Source organism: Heteronotia binoei, chromosome 3 (assembly GCF_032191835.1).
Source record: "Heteronotia binoei isolate CCM8104 ecotype False Entrance Well chromosome 3, APGP_CSIRO_Hbin_v1, whole genome shotgun sequence".
Taxonomy (NCBI): domain Eukaryota; kingdom Metazoa; phylum Chordata; class Lepidosauria; order Squamata; family Gekkonidae; genus Heteronotia; species Heteronotia binoei.
In genome coordinates, this window is record NC_083225.1 from 167810710 (window position 1) to 167836010 (window position 25301).

At 41.9% G+C, this 25301-nt stretch overlaps 1 protein-coding gene across 1 annotated transcript in view; it reads left to right on the forward strand.

Annotated features, from left to right (window-relative positions):
- Positions 1–25301, forward strand: part of CWF19L2 (CWF19 like cell cycle control factor 2) — a 109265-nt gene that overhangs the window by 69481 nt on the left and 14483 nt on the right. Inside the window, exons 14-15 of the mRNA XM_060234864.1 lie at positions 16678–16890; positions 20547–20663. Of these exons, the coding sequence (XP_060090847.1) occupies positions 16678–16890; positions 20547–20663 (330 nt within the window). The remainder of the gene's footprint in view (positions 1–16677; positions 16891–20546; positions 20664–25301) is intronic.

The following is a 25301-nucleotide window of genomic DNA, read 5'->3' on the forward strand; positions in this document are numbered from 1 at the left end:
GAAATGGAGATACAGTGTGGTTTAGTGTTAGAGTATCAGACTAGGATCTTGGGAGAGCCAGTTTGGTGTAGTGATTAAGTGCACTGACTCTTATCTGGGAGAACTGGGTTTGATTCCCCGCTCCTCCACTTGCAGCTGTTGGAGTGACCTTGGGTCAGCCATACTGCTTGCAGAGTTGTCCTTGAAAGGGCAGCTTCTGTAAGAATTCTCTCAGCCTCACCTACCTCACAGATTGTCTGTTGTGAGGGAAGAAGATAAAGGAGATTGTAAGCTGCTCTGAGACTCTGATTCAGAGGGAAGGGCGGGGTATAAGTCTACAGTCGTCTTCTTTTTGAAAGATCCAGGTTTGAATCCCCACTCTGCCATGGAAGCTCACTGAGTATCCTTGGCCCAGTTGCATGCTCTCCGCATGACTTACCTCATGGGATTGTTGATGAAGTTATCAAGAACCTAAAGGTTAATATACAATAAGGGCCAAAAATTAAAAGCAGAATTTAAAATAAAATCATAACCAAAAATACATGTATTTTATTACAGGCAGTTAAAGGCATTTTTTGTAACAGGAACTCCTTTGCATATTAGGTCACACACCCCTGATGTAGCCAATCCTCCAAGAGCTTACAGGGCTCTTCGTACAGGGCCTACTGTAAGCTCTTGGCGGATTGGCTACATCAGGGGTGTGTGGCCTAATATGCAAAGGAGCTCCTGCTACAAAAAAAGCCCTGGCCATACATGGGCTGGACAAGACAAGGAAAATGTTATTATAAGATGGCTAGCATGTTTATACAATATGTCATTACTTTGTAATACTATAATAGCTTTGCATGTGACTTTCTAGTATCCTAATTTGAAATTAACTTTGAAAAAAAAGAAACTTTGAAAGTTTGTCCTCCATAAAAGTAGAGACTCCTGTTTTATTTTCACCAACACAAACCCCTTTTGAGGCAGGTTAGAGTGAGAGAAGGTGATTGGCCCAAGGTGCCCCAGTGAGCTTTGTAGCTTAGTGGAGATCTGAACCTGGATCTTCCCAGGCCGTGTCTGACATGCCATCTCCTACACCTGACTGGTTTTCACCTTGTATGTCACCATAATGCAACCATACAAAAATATATAAGCATTTGAATTGTGACTGTACGAACTTTGAAAGGAAGTTCAAAACAGGACAGGCATTTTAAAACATTTGCACACTAGCAGCTGGAGCCATTTTGTCAGTTCTGTTAATGAAATTCACAGAAATTGCCAAGCATATAATGGCTTTCTCTTCCTTTCTTTCATTTTGTGAGACAAATGAGAAATATACCCATCGAAATGAATGTCGTCTTGAAGGGAGGCAAGTGGAACTTGAGGAAAATCTGGAAATGATATTCTGCCTGGCATATGAGCAAAAGGGTCCCTTCAGTATTGGAAATAATTTCATTTGTCTTTTTTGACTGTGGTATCGTGGGCTCTCTCTCTCTCTGAAGCCCATGCCTTTTCCTAAGGAGTAAGTTCTGCTGCATCTAGGAAATACTGAAGTGTGATTTCAGACGTGGACTGAACATAATGTACATTGTAAGAGAAGCAAGAGTTATCTCTTGTCTTGCTTTAATACACCCACTTCCTAAAACTTCTTCTGAATTTGTGCTTGACAAGAAATCTTCACATGGAGGTCTTTTGCTACGTGAAAGTCAAAGAGATTTCAGTTGTGTGTGCAGAGCTGTCCAAAAATGATTTTGAATCTGTATTATCCTCAGCAGGAATCACGAGCAGAAACTGAGCTGTGAAGGAAGAAGGCACCTTGTAACAAAGCTGTCTTGAAATAATCAGTCTTAAGAAAAGGAGAAGAGCAAGAGTAGTAAAATGAGGCCTTTGGTGCATTTGTAGGCTGAGTTAATCTAGCTTTAAACGTATGATTTCTGTGAATTTAGTCATTCTACACAGGATCACACAATTTGCCATATTTATAGACTGCATTTAAGACAGTGGGAGTTAAAATGACCCAGGAACAAGCCGGGCTGATGGAAGAGGCAACAGGGGAACTGTTGACATTCATCGCTGGTGCCACTGGCCACATCTGAGCTGAGTGGACTCTGCCTCACTGGCAGAACTACTGGAGTGACCCAATTGGAATATTCCTTGTAAGCTAAATGGCCAGTCCACTCCCAAAGCATTTTGAGTCAAATGAACAGATGGGCCCTGCCCTCAGACTTAGAAACTAAAAAGACGCACAATGAAAGGAGGAGAGGAGGGAGAGCAGTTCGACAAAAGAATTAAAATTTATATCCAGCCTTTCCTGAGAGACTGGGGGCTGTGCCGCACAGTGGTGCTTAGACCAATGCCCTCTGGCAAAGCCAGAAATGTCCTTGCCTTCACTCCTGCAGCATCTGGGCTTCTGGAAGAGAACAGGCTCACTGTACCTGCTCATTTTCCAGCCAGGCTGACCTCTTTGTCAGGTTTTTGAGACTGCAAACAAAACATTAATGTAGGGGCCACAGAACTCCTTGTATAGGTGCTCGTTCATGTCCCATCAATTCTGTGGTGGGTGGGTCAGGGAAAGATGTATATTTCCATGACTAATACCATTCATCTGTTTCTGTGCACTTTATGAACGCTCTGCATAGCAGTAGCCACTGAAACATAAAAATCCTTCCTCATCATACCAATGAGCTATCAGCCCAGACTAGGGCCCTGTTGTTTTCTGTTTTTACTGGAATTTACTTCTTCACTAAAAAACAAGCAGATGGGATCTGTGTGGGTCCTTCCCCCCCGCCAATTGCAAGTACCTTCCAAAGTGCAAGCGTCTCAGCTTCATACCCTTTCCCAGTGCATTATGTAGGAATGGGTTGGTGGTGGAAAATGCCATCAAGTCACAGCTGACTTATAATAATAATAATACATTTTATTTATATCCCGCCCTCCCCGCCTAGGCAGGCTCAGGGCGGCTAACATGTCCATACAATAATTATACAAACTTTTAAAATCAACATTACTCTTAAAACCATTCTAGTTTAAAATTAACAATAAATTAACAGTAAACATTTCTGGCGCTATTCTGGCAGTTGGCATGATGGCGAAAGTCACTGAGGCGAATCCATCAATCCTTCAATCAGCAATCCGCAAAGGCCATCCTGAAAAGGATGGTCTTGCAGGCCCTGCGGAATTGGTCAAGGCTCCGCAGGGTCCGCACCTCTTCCGGGAGCTGGTTCCAAAGGACTTATGGCGACAATGTGGGGTTTTCAAGGCAAGAGACGTTCCGAGGTGGTTTGCCATTGCCTGACTCCACGTCACAACCTGGTATTTTTTTTACGGTCTCCCATCCAAGTACTAGCCAGGGCTGACGCTGCTTAGCTTCTTAGATCAGATGAGATCAGGTTAGCTTAGGCTGTCCATGTCAGGGCAGGAGTGGGTTGTTATATGATTATTAACTCCTACATGCTGTATTATTTGGCCTTTTCTGCTTATGCTTTGAATTTGCACTTTCTTGGTATCTGTCTAGTGGCCCTTCCACTTTTAACCTCTGGGGTCTTAGAAACATGGGGTGCAATCAGATGTCTTACACACACATAATGCCCACTTGGTTTCAGTGGGGCTTAAGCTCATGCTTTTTGTCTCTCTTTCAAAATACATAAGAACTTACTTCCCTTACATTTCTGCAAAACTTGCAGGAGCTGAGGTAGACTGAGGTATGTTGTTTTGGTATGGCTGCCCAGTATCATCGATGAAGCAGGCATGCACCATGTTCATTCAATACCTCTATTTTTACTTGCTTTATTTTGGCGAGAAGGTACTGTTGGCAGACATTCTGTGGTGGAAAGCGCCATCAAGTTAAAGCAACTTATCGGGGCCCCATAGGGTTTTAAAGGCAAGAGGTGGTCTGCCATTGTCTGCCTCTGCATAGCAATCTAAGACTTCCTTTGCAGTCTCCCGTCCAAATACTAACCAGGACTGACCTTGCTTACCTTCCAAGATCCGACCAGATCCAGCTAGCCTGTGCCGTCTAGAACAGGGCAGATGTTCTACTCATAGGTTAATTAGTCAACACATTTATGTTTCAGCAGTTATGGTGGTATAAAGGCTAGTATTAAGGAAATTTGCATAAAGAATCTTTATCAGTGCAAATTAATTAGTTCAGTAAGAGCCCCTCCTCCCAAAAAAGCGTGCGGTCATATCCCCACGTGTGAACAGAAAGCACTTTTACACAGATTGCGGGCAGCGGTGGCATTCCCTTCCAGAAGAGACCCTTCGCAATTTATGATGTGTGCCCCTCTGGAAGTTCCCCTGACCTTGCAGGCAGCTTTTTAGGGGTGTTATTGGAAAGCAGGGTGTGTGTATGACAAGCTCCATATGCAAGCGGGACTTTGTTGGCGGTGATTTGGATTCTGCCCTGTGAACCCTTTAACTTTTCGAATATTTGTTTGCAGTTCATTCAGCCTCATGTTCACAAATACAAGCAGTGTTCAACTTTGTCAGCCTCCTGTAGTATATTTGGAATATAATGTTCCTGAAATATAAATGCTACCATTTAAAATGGATGATGTCAGTGTTGCCATGGCGATTTAAAATCGCACTGATCCAGTTTGCACAATCTATACACCTTTTTCCCCCCCTCTGGCAGATTTTCAGCAGCAGCAATAACTCTCCTCATGTGAGGGGCATCTTGAATTATGATTGCGTTAAGAGTTATTACTGGGGAAAATGAAGACTTTAATGGGTGAATGCAAGAAAGAAATAGATCTGCTGACGAAAGGCGATAAATGGAAAACTAGTTACAAAACTGTGGTAATAAATAGAGCCAAATACGCACACACATGTTGTCAGCAGGGTTTTATGTAATCAGAAATGTGTTTTTTCCTTTTCTCCTCTATATGTGGAGCTGTCACTCAAAAGAGTAGCGCTTACTCCTCAACTGTGTGTGTTGACGATCTCTTCTAGCAGCATTATCTTTGTCTAGGGATTAATTATAGTATGTATATAACTATTATATTGCCACTTAAAACCGTAATTTTCAGCTCTGAAGGGGAAATGAGAAGTAAAAGTTGCAGTGAATACTCATTTTGTGCCTGAGCATCCTAGCCAACACTGCTCCTCTTCTCTTCTTGCAGTACAAAATAAGTTCCTAAGAACATAAGAACATAAGAGAAGCCATGTTAGATCAGGCCAATGGCCCATCCAGTCCAACATTCTGTGTCACACAGCGGCCAAATATATATATATATATACATATATATATATATACACACACACACACACACACACACACTGTGGCTAATAGCCACTGATGGACCTCTGCTCCATATTTTTATCTAACCCCTTCTTGAAGGTGGCTATGCTTGTGGACGCCACCACCTCCTGTGGCAGTGAATTCCACATGTTAATCACCCTTTGGGTGAAGAAGTACTTCCTTTTATCTGTTTTAACCTGTCTGCTCAGCAATTTCATCGAATGCCCACGAGTTCTTGTATTTTGAGAAAGGGAGAAAAGTACTTCTTTCTCTACTTTCTCCATCCCATGCATTATCTTGTAAACTTCTATCATGTCACCCCTCAGTCGACGTTTCTCCAAGCTAAAGAGCCCTAAGCGTTTCAACCTTTCTTCATAGGGAAGGTGTTCCAGCCCTTTAATCATTTTAGTTGCCCTTTTCTGAACTTTCTCCAATGCTATAATATCCTTTTTGAGGTGCGGCGACCAGAACTGCACACAGTACTCCAAATGAGACCGCACCATCGATTTATACAGAGGCATTATGATACTGGCTGATTTGTTTTCAATTCCCTTCCTAATAATTCCCAGCATGGCGTTGGCCTTTTTTATTGCAAACGCACACTGTCTTGACATTTTCAGTGAATTATCTACCATGACCCCAAGATCTCTCTCTTGGTCTGTCTCTGCCAGTTCACACCCCATCAACTTGTATTTGTAGCTGGGATTCTTGGCCCCAATGTGCATTACTTTGCACTTGGCCACATTGAACCGCATCTGCCACGTTGACGCCCACTCACCCAGCCTCAACAGTTCCCTTTGGAGTTCCTCACAATCCTCTCTGGTTCTCACCACCCTGAACAATTTAGTGTCATCCGCAAATTTGGCCACTTCACTGCTCACTCCCAACTCTAAATCCTTATCTTCTCGTCATCCCTGTGGTCCAAGTCCACATAGAAATCCCATGAACTGATTGTATCCCTGTCCTCTAATAATATTTGCACAAATACCCAGGGAGAATTCCAGATGCCCGCTGCTGCATCCCTTTGCGGGAAGACCCCAGTCTCATCCAAACCTGTAGAAAGTGATACTGAGAACTGGTGAGCTCCTGCATTGAACCTATGAAATTACTTCACACCACATTGGATCATTGGTTGAGTCTAGCTCAGTACTCTGTGCTCTTATTGGCAGCAGCTCAGGCAGAGAGGTCTCTCTGATACCTGATCTCCTTTAACTGGAGACATCAGGGGACTGTACCTGGAACTTTTGCATGCAGATCACATGCTATACCAATAGACCTTAAACCCTCCTGTTCCTCCGTTCAGAAGCATATAGTAGAGCAAGCAGGGGCCATTTTGTAGAAAAATATGCTGCCTCCTCACCAACCAAAAGCAACCCAACGCAGTAAAGAGAACCCCGGGTGGGTGAGGGCTGCTTGGGCTGGCTAAAGATCCAGCCAGCTCAAGCAGGCCTCGCTCGCCTGGGGCTCTCCTGGGCCACCCCCACCCCCGTAATCAAAAGGCCAGCAAGCCACTCACCACCCAAAATAATGTAAGAAGTGGAGAAAGGGTGGCAGGGGCTTCTCCAGGGGTTAATGAGGACTGCTGGTGGCTGGCTGGCTGCCCACTCTCCTAATTCAGGGGTTGTTATGCAACTGCACCTAGTATTCAATGGACAAGGTAGGTGGGGAAGAGGAGGAGGGGGGACCATCAGAAAGGTTCAGGAGCTGCACTCCTGTGAGCTCCTGCTGAATCTGAGGCGTGAGAGTAAATATTGGTTTTTCCAGTCTAGTTGGTGCTAATTTTCTGCTAACTTTGTACATTTATGGGATTGGAGAGTAAAAGCCTTGTAGTGTCACCAAGCTGCTTCAAGAAGTAGTAGAGATGGGGAGGGGAAATGGAGCAAGAAAGATTAGAAATATTTTTTTAAAAAAACCAATGAAAGAAAAATGGAAAAATTGAGAGATGGGAGTAGAGTGTCACGGCCTGGGGCCGGGTCAGGCAAAGTCCAGGGGCAGTCCAAGGTCTGTAGCTGGTGAGCAAAGAGGGTCCAAGGCGCCAAAACCGAATCACAGTCCAGGTATCGCAGGTCAGAGGTTCAGAAGCCGAAGTCAGGGGGTTCAGAAGTCAAAGCCAAAGTCAGGGGGTCCAGAAGCCAAAGTCAAAAGCCGAAGTGGATGCTAGAACATCAGGTAAGTGACTAGTTGCTTCCACAAAGCCTCCTCCCAAAGCCCACAGCTATATAGCCCTCTGCTGTCTGTTGCCCATTTGGGCTAATTGCTGGCTCAGAGAGGCAGCCAGGATCCTGCTGAGACTCAAGTATCCTCACTCCTAGAAGGGCCAGAATCCTTTCAAAACTCAGGGCTCAGGGAGCGTCTTGCTCGTGAGCGTGCCGCCCTCCTCCGATCCCTGAGGTCCTGACGAAGGCGGACTTGTACATGAGCCACCCGAGAGGGCGAGGCAGGGGGGCTTGGATCTTCTCCAGCAGGAGGCAGGGGCACTGGTGCAGGTGGCAGGGGCACAGTTTCTTCTGCAGGCTCAGCTTCTTCTGCAGGGTCCCCAGTACCCATGACATAGAGGGACTTGTGTCTACATAGAAAATACATTCTGTGGGGCTCAAAGTGAATGGATTAAAAATATTTAATATACAGCATTCGCTTTAAAATGTGACAAACATTCTGGTGTGGGTGATATTTCAGGATGGGCTTCCTTTATTAATAACATTCTTCATGTAGAATTGCGCTCTGCACGCCACCCCTCCTTCGTCTTATAGACAGGGTTTGCTTGCATTGTTTTCTAATTCTGTATTTGTAGTCCTGTTGCATTATTTGTTGGATATCTTATGGTGTTTGATTACAGTTTTTAAAAATATTTTGTTTTTTGTTTTTTAAATTAAAGGGAGCATATGGAAAATAAATAATAAAAATATAAATCTAACATACAAGAATCCAATTTAGATCATTGGACACATATAACAAACAGTTTACAAAAACACGACATAATATGCTAGGTATTAAGAATTAAGAAACAGCCTAACAACAACAACAACAACAACAAATTTTATTTGTATCCCGCCCTCCCCGCCGGAGCAGGCTCAGGGCGGCTAACAACACAGTTCAGGGTTAAATTATACAAATGAATAAAATTACATTAAACATTATAAGCATTTAATTAAAATCTGGTTAAGTTTTAAAATTAAATTGATTAATTTTTAAAAGTGCTAATGCTATGTTTACTTTTTCTGATGGCGGTTTCCTTCGCAATTTCCATTTTCATCCGCGAAAGCCAGTCTGAAGAGGAAGGTCTTGCAGGCCCTGCGGAACTGTTCTAGGTCCCGCAGGGCCCGCATTTCCTCTGGAAGTTGGTTCCATAGGCTCGGGGCTATAGAGGAGAAGGCCCGGTTACGGGTGCTTTGCAACTTCACCTCTCTCGGTCCAGGGATAGTCAGCAAGTTTTTCCCGGCTGACCTCAGTGCTCTCTGGGGGTTCATACAATTCATTCTATCAGGCAAAAGGGAAATATTCCCAAAGAATTCCAAAACCGGGGCCCAAAGCAAATCATAATCTATAGTCAAATCAGTATCATTTTCAAAGAAAGGGTTATCCACTGTCTTACCCGTTACATACTGGTCCTATAACTTATCATACCACATTTCAATTGTGGGGGGATTGGGGGGTTTCTAATTTTTAGCAATCATCATACAAGCTATCGCCTGCATTGTCTTGTCATGATCAAAGTTTTCTGATCTTTACTCAGCAATTTATCAGGCCAGATATCAAATAAAAGAAGTTTTAAATCTACTGGAATGGTTAGATCGAATATAAGTTTTATTTGCTCTACCACTTTATTCCAAAAATTTGACACTGTTGGACATTTCCACCACATATGATACAGGGAGCCTTTAGTTTTATAGTTCCTCCAACAATCTGGACTTGAGACCCTAGAGATTTTACTCATTGTGACAGGGTTTAAATACCAAAGTAAATACATTTTTAAAAATTGGAGTTGAATACCAATGCTTTTAGTTTGATTTAGTTTGAATACCAATGTTTGATTGCATTTTAAAAAAAACATTTTGTAATCCACCTTTCGTCTCAGCAAGAAAGGAAGGTTATAAATAAAATCAATAAACAGACTTATGGATTATTTGCTTAGCTTAGAGTGTGAGCCTGACAGTATGGTCTCTTGTGTTATTTTATCATATCTTCAATTCCTCTTTCTTGTAAGCCTCTAAAACAGTAAATAATAATAAATTACAGAAAATGGTTATACATTGGCTGATGGGCATCCTTGTCTTACAGTGTGGAGTTGATTTTAAATGCCTTCAGTTCCCTTTTAGTTGTTCAGGGTACCTAACCAGGAGGCTGAAGTTGGTTCCTTATTCATTCCTTATTTGTTGCTTATTTGTGAATTCAACCAAAACACTGAGGAGAGTTTGAAAGCTCTGAACCCTAAAATAAGGTCTGAACCCCCATATATCGTACATCCCTGTATTCAGGGGACTTTGCCCTTCGAGAGGACATGTGCTGCCCCATGGTCTAAAGAGCAGTTCTCATGCCAGCTGCTCCAAAGCAGGACACTCAAACAGGCAGACACTGGGACCAGGCTGTACCCCAAACCAAAATTTGGACCACCCCAGGAGACCATCCCCATGCTCAAGACACTGACTGTCCCCTGCAAGAAGACATGCAGTGGTGCCCGGTCCAAACAGTGGTTCCAGTGCCACAAACTTCCATTTGGAGTGCCACCTAGAAGCCTGTATTCCAAAGGAGATTTGAATAAGGAATTGTTTTGACTGCTTGCCCTCTGCACCCCAAAATGCACTATGGACCACCACGTGCCATACACCCCATGTTCAGCGGACTCTGCCCTTTGAGAGGACATGTGCTCATTTCTGATCCAAAGAGTGGTTCTCATGCCAACTGCTCCAGAGCAAGGTGCCCCCAGAGCCAGCAATTCTCCCTCTAAGCTGTACAGTCTTGTGAGCAAAAATTCTGCTTCATGAGCTACTGGCATTAAAGTTGTGAGAGAGTGATTTGGCTACTGCATAAATTAGCTTGCTCTGGGGTTATCCTTCCTGAGCTAAGATAAAAACGTATGAACCAGAGTCTAAAAAACTGTGAGCTGGAAGGTCAGATGCTGAAGCTAAAGCGCAAATACTTTGGCCACCAAATGAGAAGGGAGCACTCACTGGAGAAGATCCTGATGCTAGGAAAGACAGAAGGCAAAAGATGAGATGGCTGGACAGCATTACTGATGTAACAAACACGGATTTGAGCAGACTTTGGAGGATGGTGGAAGACAGGAGGGCCTGGCGTGACTTTGTCCATGGGGTCGCAAAGAGTTGAACTCAACTGTGCGACTGAACAACAACAAAGCCCACACTAACTCAGCTTAGAGGGAATGCTGCTGACCAGTTGTATTCTGTTTCTTCCTCTAGAACTTTCCTAATCTTGTGCTAAAAAAAATCTCTCTACCCCTGTGCAGAGCCAAACCACAGTTCTTCTCCCCCACCATATGCCTTTTTGAGTGCTGAAACAACTCCCCACTTCTGTTCTGACACTTGAGAAGGCATGTGGGCGGGGGGGGGGGTACAAGATCACCTGGTTCTGTTTGATCACAAGCCCAGCGGGGATTGGGCCCCTGCAGGATTTTTAAATGGTCAGATTCCTCTCTAAAATGGCATTGGCGGCTCCAAGTCTGATCAGTAGCTGCCATAAGATCTAGTTCAGCCCCACTCTGATTAGTGTTTGCATGGGAGACCACCAAGGAATTCCAGGTTCACTGTGCAGATGATGATCTAGGTAGGCAGCCATGTTGGTCTGAAGTAATAGAACAAAATTGGAGTCCAGTAGCACTTTTAAGACCAACAAAGTTTATTCAGAATGCAAACTTTCATTGAAGTGTGCATACACATGAAGGCTTACATTCTGAATAAAACTTTGTTGGTCTTAAAGGTTCTACTGGACTCCAGTTTTGTGCAGAGGATGGCAACGGTAAAACCCTTCTTTTCCATCTCTTATCTTGAAGGCCCTATGAGTTCACCATACCTCAGCTGCGTCTTGATGGCTCTTTAGACACACACACATCTTTCTTTCCTGGGTAACAGAATTTGAAGGGAAGAGCGGGGTGGGGGTGGGAGGGGGGAGATCTCCCAGCGGAAGAGCTAATCCTAGGAGAGATAGGGAAAGTCACACCTCAGCTACAGAGTTTGAAAGACAAATGGTCAAGTGCCACTTTCCCTTGAACAGGAAAGGCAGGAGATTTATCTTTAGGGAAGGGAAGAATGAAAGGGGCATAAAAAACCCTGACCACAAGCAAAGGATGTGTGTGTGTGATTTGTTGGCTCCCCGTCACCTTTCTTTGATGGAATTGTTTTCCAGGCTTAGGAACGTAGAAGCACTCACAAGCCCAAGTGACATCCTTAGATGCTTGGTTTTGCATAAGGAGAGGAAGCGCAAGTATTGTCAAAGGAGCTTGAGTGGAATAAAAGCGCTGCTTACAATCACTGTTCTTTTCCCTCCTCTTCATCTGAAAAGCCACTTATCTGCTCTGAAAAACAAGCAGCTGCCTAGTTCCAGTCAAATTGTCTGATCGGAAGCCCGGCAATCACAGGAACTTTTGTGTGGTGTTGGTGGGGGGCATCTTTCCTAGGAGTAATACAGCTTTACACATGTTCGTGCAAGTCCTGCCAGGTGTATCCCGTCAGCATTTTTCTTTTATGCAAAACCCTGAAAGAAACGTTCACAGTACGATTTGAAATCCACATGAGGTCTAGTGGAGAGTGGCAGAATTCTTAATGCTGAGAAGACAATTGAGGTCAGGTTGGGGGTGGGGGGTACTGAAGTTGGCCCTGATATTTTAAATTTTATTTTAAAGAGACTGGTGCCTGTCTGTCATTTCAGAGGGGGAAGTGCATCTTTTGGTTTAAATGGCTTTATTTTCTGACCTCCAAAAAAAAAAAAACCCCTCCCGAATCTTTTAGTCTGATTAAAACATAACTGTGACTGCAAGCAAAGTACCCCTGTAAGTGTTCCAGGCAGCTGATGGTATTTTGAAAATACATTAATCACATATGCCAGTTAATACATGTGTAGCGGTAGCAGGCGGGAAATGTCTGGCCCCTGCAGCCTGCTAATAGTGTGTCTACGTTCCAAGTGTCTGGGCTTGTGATAAGATCATGGGAATGGTTTTGCCTGGATCCACTTCATGTTTAAATTGGAATTTTTGTTTTATTTTTATTTTTTGACTGTTTCAAATATTCTATTAATTGACAAAAGCATTTACAAAGTAAAATAAGTCATATAAATAACAGAAATTACATGTAGAAGACAAAGAAGATGATGATAATGGATTTATACCCCACCATAAACTGTGATCTCAGAGTCTCACAATCTCTTTTACCTTCCTCTTCCCCCCATCCCCAAAACAGACACCCTGTAAGGTAGGTGGGGCTGAGAGAGCTCTCACAGAAGCTGCCCTTTCAAGGACAGTTCTGTGAGAGCTATGGCTGACCCAAGGGCATTCCAGCAGGTGCAAGTGGAGGAGTGGGGAATCAAACCCGGTTCTCCCAGATAAAGAGTCCACGAACTTAACCACTACACCAAACTGGCTCTACATGAAACTCAGGTGGATTAGAACAGTGCATAAAAGCAATTTAGGGATCAATATGAATTAAAATACGGTAACATCATAAGTTACTACTAAAAACTGAAATATACAACTGTTAGCAAAAACTATTGCTTGTATTGATAAACTACAAAAAGGAAAAGAGTATTTTATTTTTATTTGTTAGTTTGTTTTTAGACTTATATGCTGCCCCTCCTCTGGACTGCAGGGCTGGGGGCAGCTCACACCAATAAAACAATCCATCAGTAAGGATAAAAACATACATGCAAAAATAATTTAATTACAATCTATAAAATGCCTCCCTAGTTTAAGCATAAGAATAAAAGCAAATCAATTTGGTACCCAACAACCAGCACCCCAGACTGTTGTGAAACTTCCAGTCTCACTGTTTGCTCATTTCACTAAGAAGCAGAATTGACAAGTGAAATTCCCTGTGCAAGGAGACCGGGGAAGAAAAGCATGGTGGGAGAAAGTTGTCAGGTTTTGGTTGTTTTTCTTGTGTTTTTGAATAAGTCTGGATGAGCACTTGCACTGCTCTAGATCTGGATGGCTTATCTAAGAGGGATGGGTGGTGGTCTTTGCGAAAAATGAGTAACAGCATTCATAGTTGCATTTTTTAAATTAAGCAGAATAATGAAGTGATATTAAGTTGTGGGAAATTGTATTACTACATTCAGGGCTTTTTTTGAGCAGGAATGCACAGGAACGGAGTTCCGGCTGGCTTGGTGTCGGGGTGTGTGGCCTAATGTGCAAATAAGCTCCTGCTGGGCCTTTTCTACATAAAAGCCCTGTGTCGAAACAACGGTGACATCAGGGCGTGTGGCCTAATACGCAGATGAGTTCCTGCTGGGCTTTTTCTACCAAAAAAGCCCTGCCTACGTTCTGCAAAGTTATAGTTGTAAATTAGTCTGTCATTTTTGCACTGTGTATGTTCTAAAATTCAGTATTGTGCTGTCAGTATACTGATGTTAAAATGAATACTGATTTTTGAAGCAATGAAGGATGGATTTACATTAAAAAAAGTAGTTATGCAAACTTTTTACAAGTCTCCTGCAGTGGTTATATAGTCTAAATTAAGTGAATTTAGCAAAAGTTTTTCAGGGTGTGGCATTATAACACAAGTTTTGTGGATTCTCACAGCTTGAGGAAATTTGTATTGTACATTGTTAAGAGTTTTTGGAGCCAAATGTATATGGTTTCTATGGAAACCACATGAAAATGTGTCAAAGAGACTGGATTATATCACAGATTGGAACACATCACTCTTATACTGCTGACAGTTTTCCTCTTCCTTACTGAGGAACAAAGGCTGATGTGATGTAGTTGTTTAGAGGATTGGCTTTAGACTGGGGAGATATAAGACCAAGCCATGAATCAGGAATTTAGTGACCTTGGGCTGGTCATCGCCTATCTCAGAGCATTGTTGTGGGAATAAAATGGGGATAAATATGCTATTCTGAGCTCCTTGGAGTTCATATACATCTGAGAAATAATTATGAATAATCTCAATATCTTTGGTATTTCGGTAGAAGGCTTGCAAAAATTCTTGTACTTAATTTGGCCAGTAAAGTACAATGAAACTTGGGGTGCATGCATTAGTCAACTCTTTCACTGTTTTTATTCACTTTTGATGGGTCCATATTTTTATACACTTTATTTCATGAATTTGTCTGGAGAAAACTGTGTGTGCATACATCCATGCGTGCAAAAGCAGCAACCTCTTCTCTACCTAAATCTCTTTCCTCAGTTATTGTAATTTTACTTATTCTATCCCGCCTGGTATTAATTATTGCTTTCCTACCACCATCTTCCTTGACGTTTCTCTGACCCTTACTAACCTCCCTTTCCCCTCGCACCATTGTTCCATTTCCCTTTGGATTGTTTCTGACATTCAGTACCTTACTCAGGCAATTTACTGTGACTGTAACACGCCACCCAGTGAGTGATACAGCCTCAAGTGGGAATCTGGACTGAATCCCATGAGATTGGCAGCTGAAAAATGAGCCACTGCAAATATAGCTGTGGCTGTCTCCATGGACAATATGTCCCTTATATTGCACATGTAGGTGTCACAGTTGAGTACACTGGGGTTCTTTCTTCCTTTCTGCCCCAGGTTATGGTGGTTCTTTTCATCTCCTTTCTTCCTGCCTCCATTTGTACATGTCTGTCAGATATCTTTCCTATCCTTCTGCACCTTCTGACCTATTTGCCTATTTAGGGTATTTATGCATCCTGCCTTTCTCATGATGCTGTCAGGACCCAAAGTGGGTCGCGACAACAGTCACTATACAGAAATAGACATAAATTAAAATCGTTTAAGTGCATCATTAAAACACATAAACCAGAGCCCAGCTCTCTTTTGCAGCCTTGCTGGAAGCCCACAAGGATAAATGCCTGCTTCATCCCTTCTGGAAGGCTGTTCCATAGCAAGAGGGTAGCAACAGAAAAGGCCCAGGGCATAAAGGATTGCGTTCTCCAGAGCAGGGAGAGCCAAACTTGCTTAATGTAAGAGCCACACAGAATAAACGTCCAATGTTTGAGAGCCACAAGACATGAACATCTGATGTTTGAGTGCAAGGAAGGAAGGAAGGAAGGAAGGAAGGAAGGAAGGAAGGAAGGAAGGAAGGAAGGAAGGAAGGAAGGAAGGAAAAAAATAGATCGGGAGGGAGAGGTGGAAAGAAAACAACTTTAAATGTATTCTCCAAGCTGCCAGTTGGCTTGGCTTGGAGAAGTGATTTAAAGAGACAAATGCTTCAAGAGCCACATGTGGCTCCTGAGCCACAGTTTGGCCACCCCTGCTCCAGAGCAAGGGGCCAGATGTACTCCTTATGCCTAGGACTGGCTTCTCTCTTTACCAACTCTCTCTTCTTTCAGTTCCTACACACTAGTTTCCCTTACTTGTCCTGACCTGGATGGCTGGCCCCAGGCTAGCCCTGTCTTGTCAGATTTTGGAATCTGTCTTGTCAGAGCCACATAGAATAAAAATGAGATGTTTGAGAGCCGCAAGACATGAACATCAGATGCTTGAGAGCAGGCAGGATGGAAGAAAGGAAGGACGGATGGGAGGAGGGGAGAGAGAGGTGGAAAGAAAGCAACTTTAATTTAAACACATTCTCCAAGCTGCTGGCTGGCTTGGAGAAATGATTTAAATAGAGAAATACCCTTTTCAAGTTGGCTGACGGGGCAGTGGGGGCTTCGAGAGTCACACAGTGTGTGCGAAAGAGCCTCTTGTGGCTCCTGAGCCGCAGTTTGGCCACCCCTCGTCTAAAACAATGCAATGGCATGCGGTAGGTAATAAACAGGGAACCATAGGGCCAGGATTACAACAGTTAGAAACAGTGCAAGAAATTATCACAGATGATATGTCAAACAATGCAAATAATGTTAAATGGATATATAACAATGAACATGCTTCTTTACTTTTGCATATTTCTCCTTGTCTCACATGAATATCCTATATCCCCTTTCCCCCCCAAAAAAACACACAAGGCTGTGGCTCAGTGGTAGAGCATCTGCTTTGCTTGCAGAAGATCTCAGGTTCTGTCCCAGAATCTTCAGTTCAAAGAATCGGGTGATGTGAAAGACCTCTGTCTGAGATCATGACAGCTGCTGCCAGTCAGAGTAGACAATACTAACTTTGATGGACCACGATGGTCTGTTTCGGTAGAGGGCAGATTTGCATGTTCATGCATGGATGACCGTGGTTTTTTAATCATCACTTTAATCATGAGAGATTGGGCTTAGAGGTAGTGACCGCTGAAGGCCATTTAGAGAGCCTTGTTGACTGAGCAAGGATTTGAATGCAGGCTTCCACCATTAAAGGTTGTATAGTCTGTTGTGCCATAGTGCCTAAAGCTGTCTTTCCTTCCAGTTTTCAGATAAAACTGACAGGGAGTACTACACACTGGACGACATGTTTGTTTCGAACGTTGCCAAGGGTGAGCGCAGTGGTGAAGAGGAGGAAAGACAGAGGAAGCAAGCTGTCCAGGAGCACCGGCAGCTTGCTGCGTGCATGGAAAAGTGTCCCCACTGCTTCGGTAGCCCCGAACTTCCAAAACATCTGATCATTGCAATAGGTAGCAAGGTAAGAGGATAGCCGAGCTTGTTTTGACATGCAAATTGAAGAAATGAAAGAGGGCTGTTTTTTCAGTGCCAGAGTTTTTATGAGATTAAAAGTGAAATTGCTTCTTATGACGTGAGTTATTGTCTTTGAATGTTCCTGGCCCTCCCAATTAAGAGAAACAAACCACTTCCTCCAGGGTGAGACACAGATGATATTGCACCGTCTCGAATGATCAAGTTAATATTCCACAGCACTACAGAGGCTCTGGATTTGGAGATGACCTTGCTGCAATGATACACAAGAGCGGAATATTTAGAGTAAATAATCTGGAGGCCAAAGTGCAGTTCAGTAGTAAGAGAAAAAAGGGTCACAAAGGAGAGAAGTTGAAATTAGAAGTTGTAATAGAAAATGAGGTTCACAAAGACAGAACAAAGTCATCCAGATAGAGGCAGCTCCATCTCTTCCTTTTAAGACACATTTTGGTTTGACCTGAAGAGGACATCTGTAAATTTACATCAGATTATGTCCCACTGCAAAATAATCATTGTCTAGAATATGAAACGTTTCTCCCACAAGCCAGTAGTAATTAAAATGAGAGAAAAATAAGGTGGGTTTTTTTTTCATGTATTCTGAACATTTTAGTCCTACTTTGCAATTTAAAACAGCAACACCCTGTCATGGCAGCCAGTAGCTAAGCCAAGATGCACAGAAAGAACAACGCAATAAGTGAAACATTTAAAACACAGCTTTTTTAAAAAAGAAAATCACAGTCTGCTTTTGCCCTGTCAGTTTCTAATTGGGCCAAACCTTGTAATGGGAGAACCTATGACTTCCCTCACTTTTTTCTCCCTCTCTCTTTCTCCCTCTCCAAAATTTTCCCCAGTACTTCTTGTCTCCTCTCCTCTGTTAGTTGATAGATTGTATGTCCGGATTTCATAATGTTTCAGAACCATGATAAAATATAAATTATTTAAAAGTCAGCCAAATGTCTTTTTAAATGGAAAGATTTTCCCCCTCTTTCCTAAATGTCCGAAGCAAACTGGCCATATGCTTGTCGTAGGCAGAGGGTTCCATAAACGGAAAAGAAAGCTTTGCTCCTTGATACCATAAACTTTGCTGTGGTATCTGGAGAGCAGCATTATCTAAAGCTCTCAAAATGTAGGAAGGAACATAGAGTAGAATGTTCTTCTTCTTAAATTGCACAGATATTCCCTTGCTTTCTAGATGTATCCATTTTTTCTAATAGCACTCTGTTTATGCCTTGAGTGAAGGAAAACTAGTCCATGCCTAATAACATGCTGGCTTCCTTCATTTTTAGTGCTCATACTGATTGATAGATGGAATCATTACATTTTTGCATGCGCTTATAGTATGCTAGGGAGCCCCATGGTGCAGAGTGGCACTCTGTGGTATTGCAGTCCAAGCTATGCTCACGACCTGAGTTAGATCCCAGCAGAAGCTGGGTTCAGATAGCCAGCTCAAGGTTGACTCAGCCTTCCGTCCTTCCAAGGTCAGTAAAATGAGTACCCAGCTTGCTGGAGGTAAAGTGTTGAGGACTGGGGAAGGCAATGGCAAACCACCCCATAAAAAGACTGCCAAGGAAACGTGATGTGATGTCACCCCATGGGTTGGTAACGACTGGATCTAGGCACAGGGGACTACCTTTACCTGCCTATATTATGTTATGTTGTTCTAAATGCCATATTTGGATTTTTGGTGGTTGGGGGACTTAAAATGTTAGTTACATCCAACAAGAGGTGTAATTTATATAAAGAGCAATAGAAATATACAGTAACTTGGCTGGAGGCCATGAAAAAGGTAGGTTGAACATAAGTGTTCTTATAGTACAAGCCTAAGAACACATGCCTGGAAGCGAGCCTATTAAGTAGATCGACTTAGGATGGCAGTGTTAGTCCACAGTATCCCAAATGAGAGAGAGAGAGAAAGACAGAACAAGTTTTCCAGTCCTCATGGTGTGGAGGCACACTAATAAAAAACTGAAGTTCTCTGGAAGGGGAGTGCCAGATACTTCTGTTCCTTTTGTGGGCACACAGTTACAGAAAACTATTTCATAAGCCTATAATTTTTTAGTGTTACGACTACAGAGCCTGCCTCTATGCATACAAGCCTAACTGCTCCTGGAAGGATTTCAGTGAATCATTTTGCAGCAGCAAAGCACAGGTTGAATCAGCTTTGCGTGAAATTGCAGCTGTGATTAAATGTGACACTTTAAGCATTGTCTGCATTACCTGGTATCTTCCTGATAACGGTTGGCGCAAAATCCCTAGATGGTAGAATAAAAAGTCTTTCAGCAGTATGTTTTATGATACAATTGCCATCATAAAGATTTTTGGCGTAGCAGAATATACCAGGGCAAAATGATGTCCATGAAGTTAAGGCTGACGCGCTGAAGCACAATCAAAACAAATTGCCTTAAGTTTCATGCGTGAAATGTGGCTTTCAATGTATTATTTGGAAAGACTTGGGATAAATGTATTGTTATTTTGTATTTCGCTTTAAAAGTGCGACCTTGGAAGATTTCAGCATAATGTAAAACATTCTGATAGGGAAGGGGGGGGCATGGAGAAGCTTCTTAAGAAGGTATTGTTAAGCTTCTCTTCTGTAGGAGTGCACCAGCAAAAAGCAGTCAGAAATGACTGGTCTTCCAGCTGAAAAACATTTTCTTATTGGAACTATGGTTTGGTAAATCCTTTTTGTGGTTCTAAACCAAAGTGCAAAAAGCATCACTTGTATGACAGTGGCTCAGACTATAAATAAGATTGTGGCTTCTTTAAAAAAAAAAGTTATGATTAAAGCCAAATGAACCTGAAGCAGAGTCTGAATTAAAGGTGGATGAGTAAGAAAGGAGTTGGTCTGCTGTACTATTGGTTGTTTTCATTATCAAAAGGTACAAAATCTGCAAAAAAAAAAATGATCCTGGGCTGCCATGTCTCTTGATCAGGGCGTCACATTTCCACAGTATATCTATCCAAAATTTCCTTTATAGTCAAGGAAATGAAGAGGAAGGTTATTTCTCCTCATTCAGTAAATGAACACTTCTAACCACAGTAGTCTATCTGTTAGATACAGTGGCGGAAGACCTATTTTATGTGGGTATCTATGTTAGTCTGTAATAGCCGAACAAAATTTGAGTCCAGTAGCATCTTAAAGACCAACAAAAGATTCCTGAGTAGAAGATTCTGTGAGTCAAAGCTCACTTTGTCAGGTATATGGAAGACCTATGTCTTTAAATGTGGGTCTGCCCCAAATTTGTACTGAGTGGAACTGGGGTCCACAACAAAAGATGTGCCTGGGTGAAGGGTCCCAAATCCTTCTCTCCCTGCCAGCAGTTTACCTTTTGGTAAACCTTCTCTACCAAATGCTTTCCTCCCAGTCAAATTAACTTCCTGTGTTGGAGTGCACTTAATAAGGAAGTGATGTCAAGAGAATATGGTAGAATGGTAAGCCCCAGGACCAGGGAAGAGTTTATCTATGATTAGGGAAGACCTACATGTAAAGACAGGGTTCTGCTCCCATGGATCTAGTTTGGCTTCAGCTTTCTTTTGGGGAGGGGAAAGAAACAGGGACTGCCTTTATTTAATGTGGCAGTAACTTTAGATATGTGCCATTTAACAAGAACTTAAACATTCATGTATTTCCTTCCGTTCCCTGCATAGGTCTACTTATCACTGCCAAACTACCAGTCCCTTACTGAAGGTCACTGCCTGATCGTCCCTATGCAGCACTACACTGCAGCCACGCTCCTGGATGAAGACATCTGGGAAGAAATCCAGGTAGGCAAAACTTCAGGTTCAATGCAGGCAGGGTGGATTTCTCTTGGCCACATTTCTGTAATGAAATATATATGCTTTGGCCACAATTCAGGCAGTGGCTTGAATCCACTACTAGAGGATTTCCTCAGACAAAAGGATTTCTGCCTATGGATTATGACTTTCTCATCTCCCCAATATTGGATGGGGGGAGCATTTATTCCATATTGGAAAGGGGAAGTCAAAAAATCATGCTCTGTGGGTGGAAGCCCATCCACAGAAATGCTCTGATGGACCTAAGCCAAAGTCTCATTCACATCCATAGCTCTTGGAAAGGACCACCATATTCAGCCTGCCAGCATCCCTTGTACTGCAGTTCTATTTTCAGTGATTTTTCTCCCTCTCCCCCCCCCCTCCAGCACAGGGGTTTTGAACAAACAATATTTCATAGAATCATAAGAGTTAGAAGGTACCTCCAGGATCATCTAGTCCAACCCCCTGTGCAATGCAGGAAATTCACAAGTACCTCCTACCCCACACTCAGTGACCCCTGCTCATTTTTTTTTTTAGCTTTAAATTATTTATTTAGTCCAAAAAAAAGATACAGTTATCACAGAGCTTATCAAAACATAAAAAGAAAACAGAAAAGAAAAAAAAGGAGAGAAAAACAAACAGATACAGCTCTTAACCTGTTGTTATCCTTAAGGAGGATCTTCTGTGGTTTTATATCAGCAACTGGCATTGTTTCACACAAAGCAAAAACAAAAACATAGGATTTACACGAATTGTCACTGTAAATTCTAGTATGTAGAACAATATTTACAAAAATTACCATCTATCATCTTTCCTGTGGGACCTTCTGTTCAAGTTTATGCCTTTTTTCCTCATACCATCTGTAAAATTTCTCCCATTTCATACTAGCCTCAGGTTTGGAGTCCCCTTTTAACATATTCGAGAGTATGTCCATTTCTGCTGCATTGAAAATTTTATCGACCACCTCATCAATTTCAGGACAGTTCCCTTGTCGCCAATATTTGGCAAAAACTATTCTCGCAGAGGTGAGAATATACACCGTCATGTGAATATCTGCCATGGGTACTTCTTTCCTGACGAATGACAACAGCATCAATTCCGGTTTAAATTGTATATCTATTTGCAATATTGCCTTTAAAAGCTCATAGATCTTTATCCAAAATTTTTTTGTAACCTTACAGTTCCACCAAATATGAAAAAAGGAACCTATTGCAGAACCGCATTTCCAACACTTGGGTGAAATAGATTTATTTATTTTAGATAATTGCAGGGGGGTAATATACCATCTATGAAAAATTTTTTAAAAAAATTTTCTCTGAAATTGATTGGCTTAATATGCTTATAATTCATTCTCCAGAAGGAGGCCCATTGTTCTAGATCTACGGTCCTCTGCAGGTTTTGGGACCACTTTATCATTGATTCCTTTACTGACTCATCCTCCAGTTTGATTTGCATCAAGTAGTTATAAACTTTTTTGATTACTTTTTCGTCCTCTCTAAATAAAAGCTTATCGAAATCAAAATTATCTTTAGTAAAACCCTTAGGCTTATCCACATTGTATTTCGCTATTACTTGGTTCCTCGTCCACCAATCAAGCTTTATCCCTCTGGATTCAAGATCTTCATTCCTTCTAAGATTATCTTTCTCATCAAGTAGATCTAAATATCTGGCCTTCCTATTGGAACTCCATAATTGAGGTAGAGTTGAGGCATCTTCCGGGGATAGCCATCTCGGGGTTTTGGCATAGATCATTCTTCTTACCTTTAGCCAAATCCCATAGATAGTTTTACGTATTAGATGATTCTTAAAATAACTCTGTCCCTTGGTGGCATACCATAAGTTCGCATGCCACCCTGCCTGGAGATTAAAGCCTTCGAGAGCTAAAATTCGATTATTCTCTAACAGGATCCACTCCTTAAGCCAAAGTATGACACACGCAGAGTGGTATGTTTCCCAGTCCGGAAGCCCTACACCGCCATTCTCCTTTCTATCTTTTAATATTTTCCATTTCACTCTGGGTTTTTTTCCTTGCCAAATAAACGCTTTGGTTAGATGATCTAATTTGGCAAAGAAATGTTTCTTTATCACGAAGTTAATCGTTTGGAACAGAAACATAACCTTGGGAAGGATAGTCATCTTAACAAGTGCTATTCTGCCCATAAAAGAAAGTTTCAAATTGGCCCATTTCTTTAGTAAGGACTCGATCTCTTTTAATAACGGTATACAATTATTATCGTATAGTTTGCTACATCTACTTGAAATCTCTATCCCCAAGTACTTGACTTTCGATTGATTACTAAAGCCTGTTTTCATCTCCAATTCTTTAATCTCCTGTGAGGAAATATTTTTAGTAAGCATTTTAGATTTCTGCTTGTTAATTCTTAATCCGGCCATGGATCCATAATCAGCCAATTCCTTTAAAATCTCATCTACAGAATCCTTATTATTTTGTGAGATCAGGGCCATATCATCCGCGTAGGATAGTACCTTATAAGATTCACCTTTAATATTTAATCCTAGTATTTTAGTATTGCCTCTTATAGAGGAGTTTAAGACCTCTAAGGACAGAATAAAGAGTAACGGCGAGAGCGGGCATCCCTGTCTCGTGCCTTTACATATTTTTATCTCCTCTGTCAAACCGCCGTTGATGATTATTTTAGCCACCTTTAGGTGGCTAAAGTGACCCCTGCTCAAAGCCCAGAATATGGCAAAAAAAGAGGGGAGGATCTCTCCAGGATCCCTGACAAAATGGGCTGGAAAAAAAGGCTGCCTGACCACAGAGTGGCAAACAGCATTTCCCTGGCATGTAAGAAGTGTTCTCTGGGCATATATTCAGTGTTCCTTCAAGCATTCAGGAGATGAAGGTTTGTGAAGATAGGGTTTTTTTTTTTTTTTAAAAGTTGAAATTTAGACAGTTGCAGAAAGTTTGGATCAAAGCACAGCTTTCTACAACCAAGGATTTGCTTCAGTCTACAAGTCTGAAAAATGATGTGCAACATAAAAATAAAACTGAGTTGATATTGTGAAAGTTAAGCAACTTTATCAGTATGCCAAATTTTCAGGTGATATGGTTGAAAATAGAGAAACTGTCCTGTTTCTTCAAATAAAAAAAAAGTACAGTGATTGCACATCTATCTAGAACAAAAGAGCACATTAAATATCCACAGAGTGGCAAAAAAGAGTTCAGGACCAATTTTAAATGGACAAACTGTTTTGTCAAACCCCTGAGGGCAAGGGGGAAATACTTCTGCTATGTGGTATTCTTTCCTCTCTTATATAGAAGGAGCAAGAACTGCTTTGTTGACATATAAGAGATATAGATATTAAATAAATAAATTCCCTAAGTTAATGATATGCTATGTGAAGAAGCACTTTCTTTTGTCTGATTCAGCCAGTCAATTTCACTGGCTGACGTTGGGTTACAAGTGAAGGGAAGTTATGGATGGGCGGGGGGGGGGGGGGGAGTTCTCCGTCTCCATGCAGTATGATTTTATCCCCGTCTTAATCAGTGTTTTCCCTCAACTTCAAACTCTAGCTTTTACTTGTTGAGAAGGTGCAACAACTCCTTGATCATTTTGGTAGGGCTGTCCTTTTTCCCAGCTATACCATATCCTTTTTGAAACAGTGCACAAACCATTCTAGATGGCAGCATCCCAAATGTATTTGTACCATGTTTCTGCAGAGGCATTGCCATACTGGCACTTTCATTTTCCCTCTCTTTCCTAATAGCCTCCACAATGGAATTCTGCCTTCACTGTGTTTACTGAGTTGATATTTTCAAATGATTACTTCACCTGTCAGTGTCTTTTTACAGGCAGCACAGAATTCTGTCTGGGGAAAGCAGGTTTTTTGCCTGGAACAACTTTGTATCTCTCAACATTCTTTTGCAGCCTCTTATAAAGCTTCCTTGCCTTTGAACAGCTTCATAAGGACTGGTATATCTGCACCCCTTGCTACATTTGCACAGTCTTTTGGTATCGAAAGGCTGCAAGATGGCTTGTCTCAGTTTCTGTTTCCATGATACAAACTTCTGGCATTGGCTGTGACTGATCCAGACACACACACACTCTCTCTCTCCCCCCTTCACTCATGTCTGTCCGTCCATCCATCCCTCCCTCCCTCACAATAATTTTAGCAATATAACAACCTAGTCAGATATTCTTTTTCTCATAATATTTTATTTTATATCCAATCTTATATATTCTGTAGTAGGAGTGGCCAGTGGTATATCTCCAGATGTTTTCTGCCTATAACTCCCATCAGTCCCAGCCAGCATGGCCAATGGCTGGGGCTGATGGGAGTTGTAGGCAAAAAAACATCAGGAGCGCTACTGTTGGCCACCCGTTCTATAGAATTACATGCATAAACTCATAAGAGTTTTAATGAAATCTTTGCATAACAATCATTATGATCCATCACGTAGATACACGATCCCTATTATTTCTTATTAAAATTGTCATATCATATTAAACCATTCAAATACATAACTGCAAAGATTGATTGATTCCAAAAATCTGCCAATTATTTTCTAATTCCTCTTTTTGTCTTTGATTTATGTAGTTTGTCAATTTTGCCATAATTGCATATTCTTGCATCTTGTCTATCCAATGTGAATCTCCTGCAAGTTGT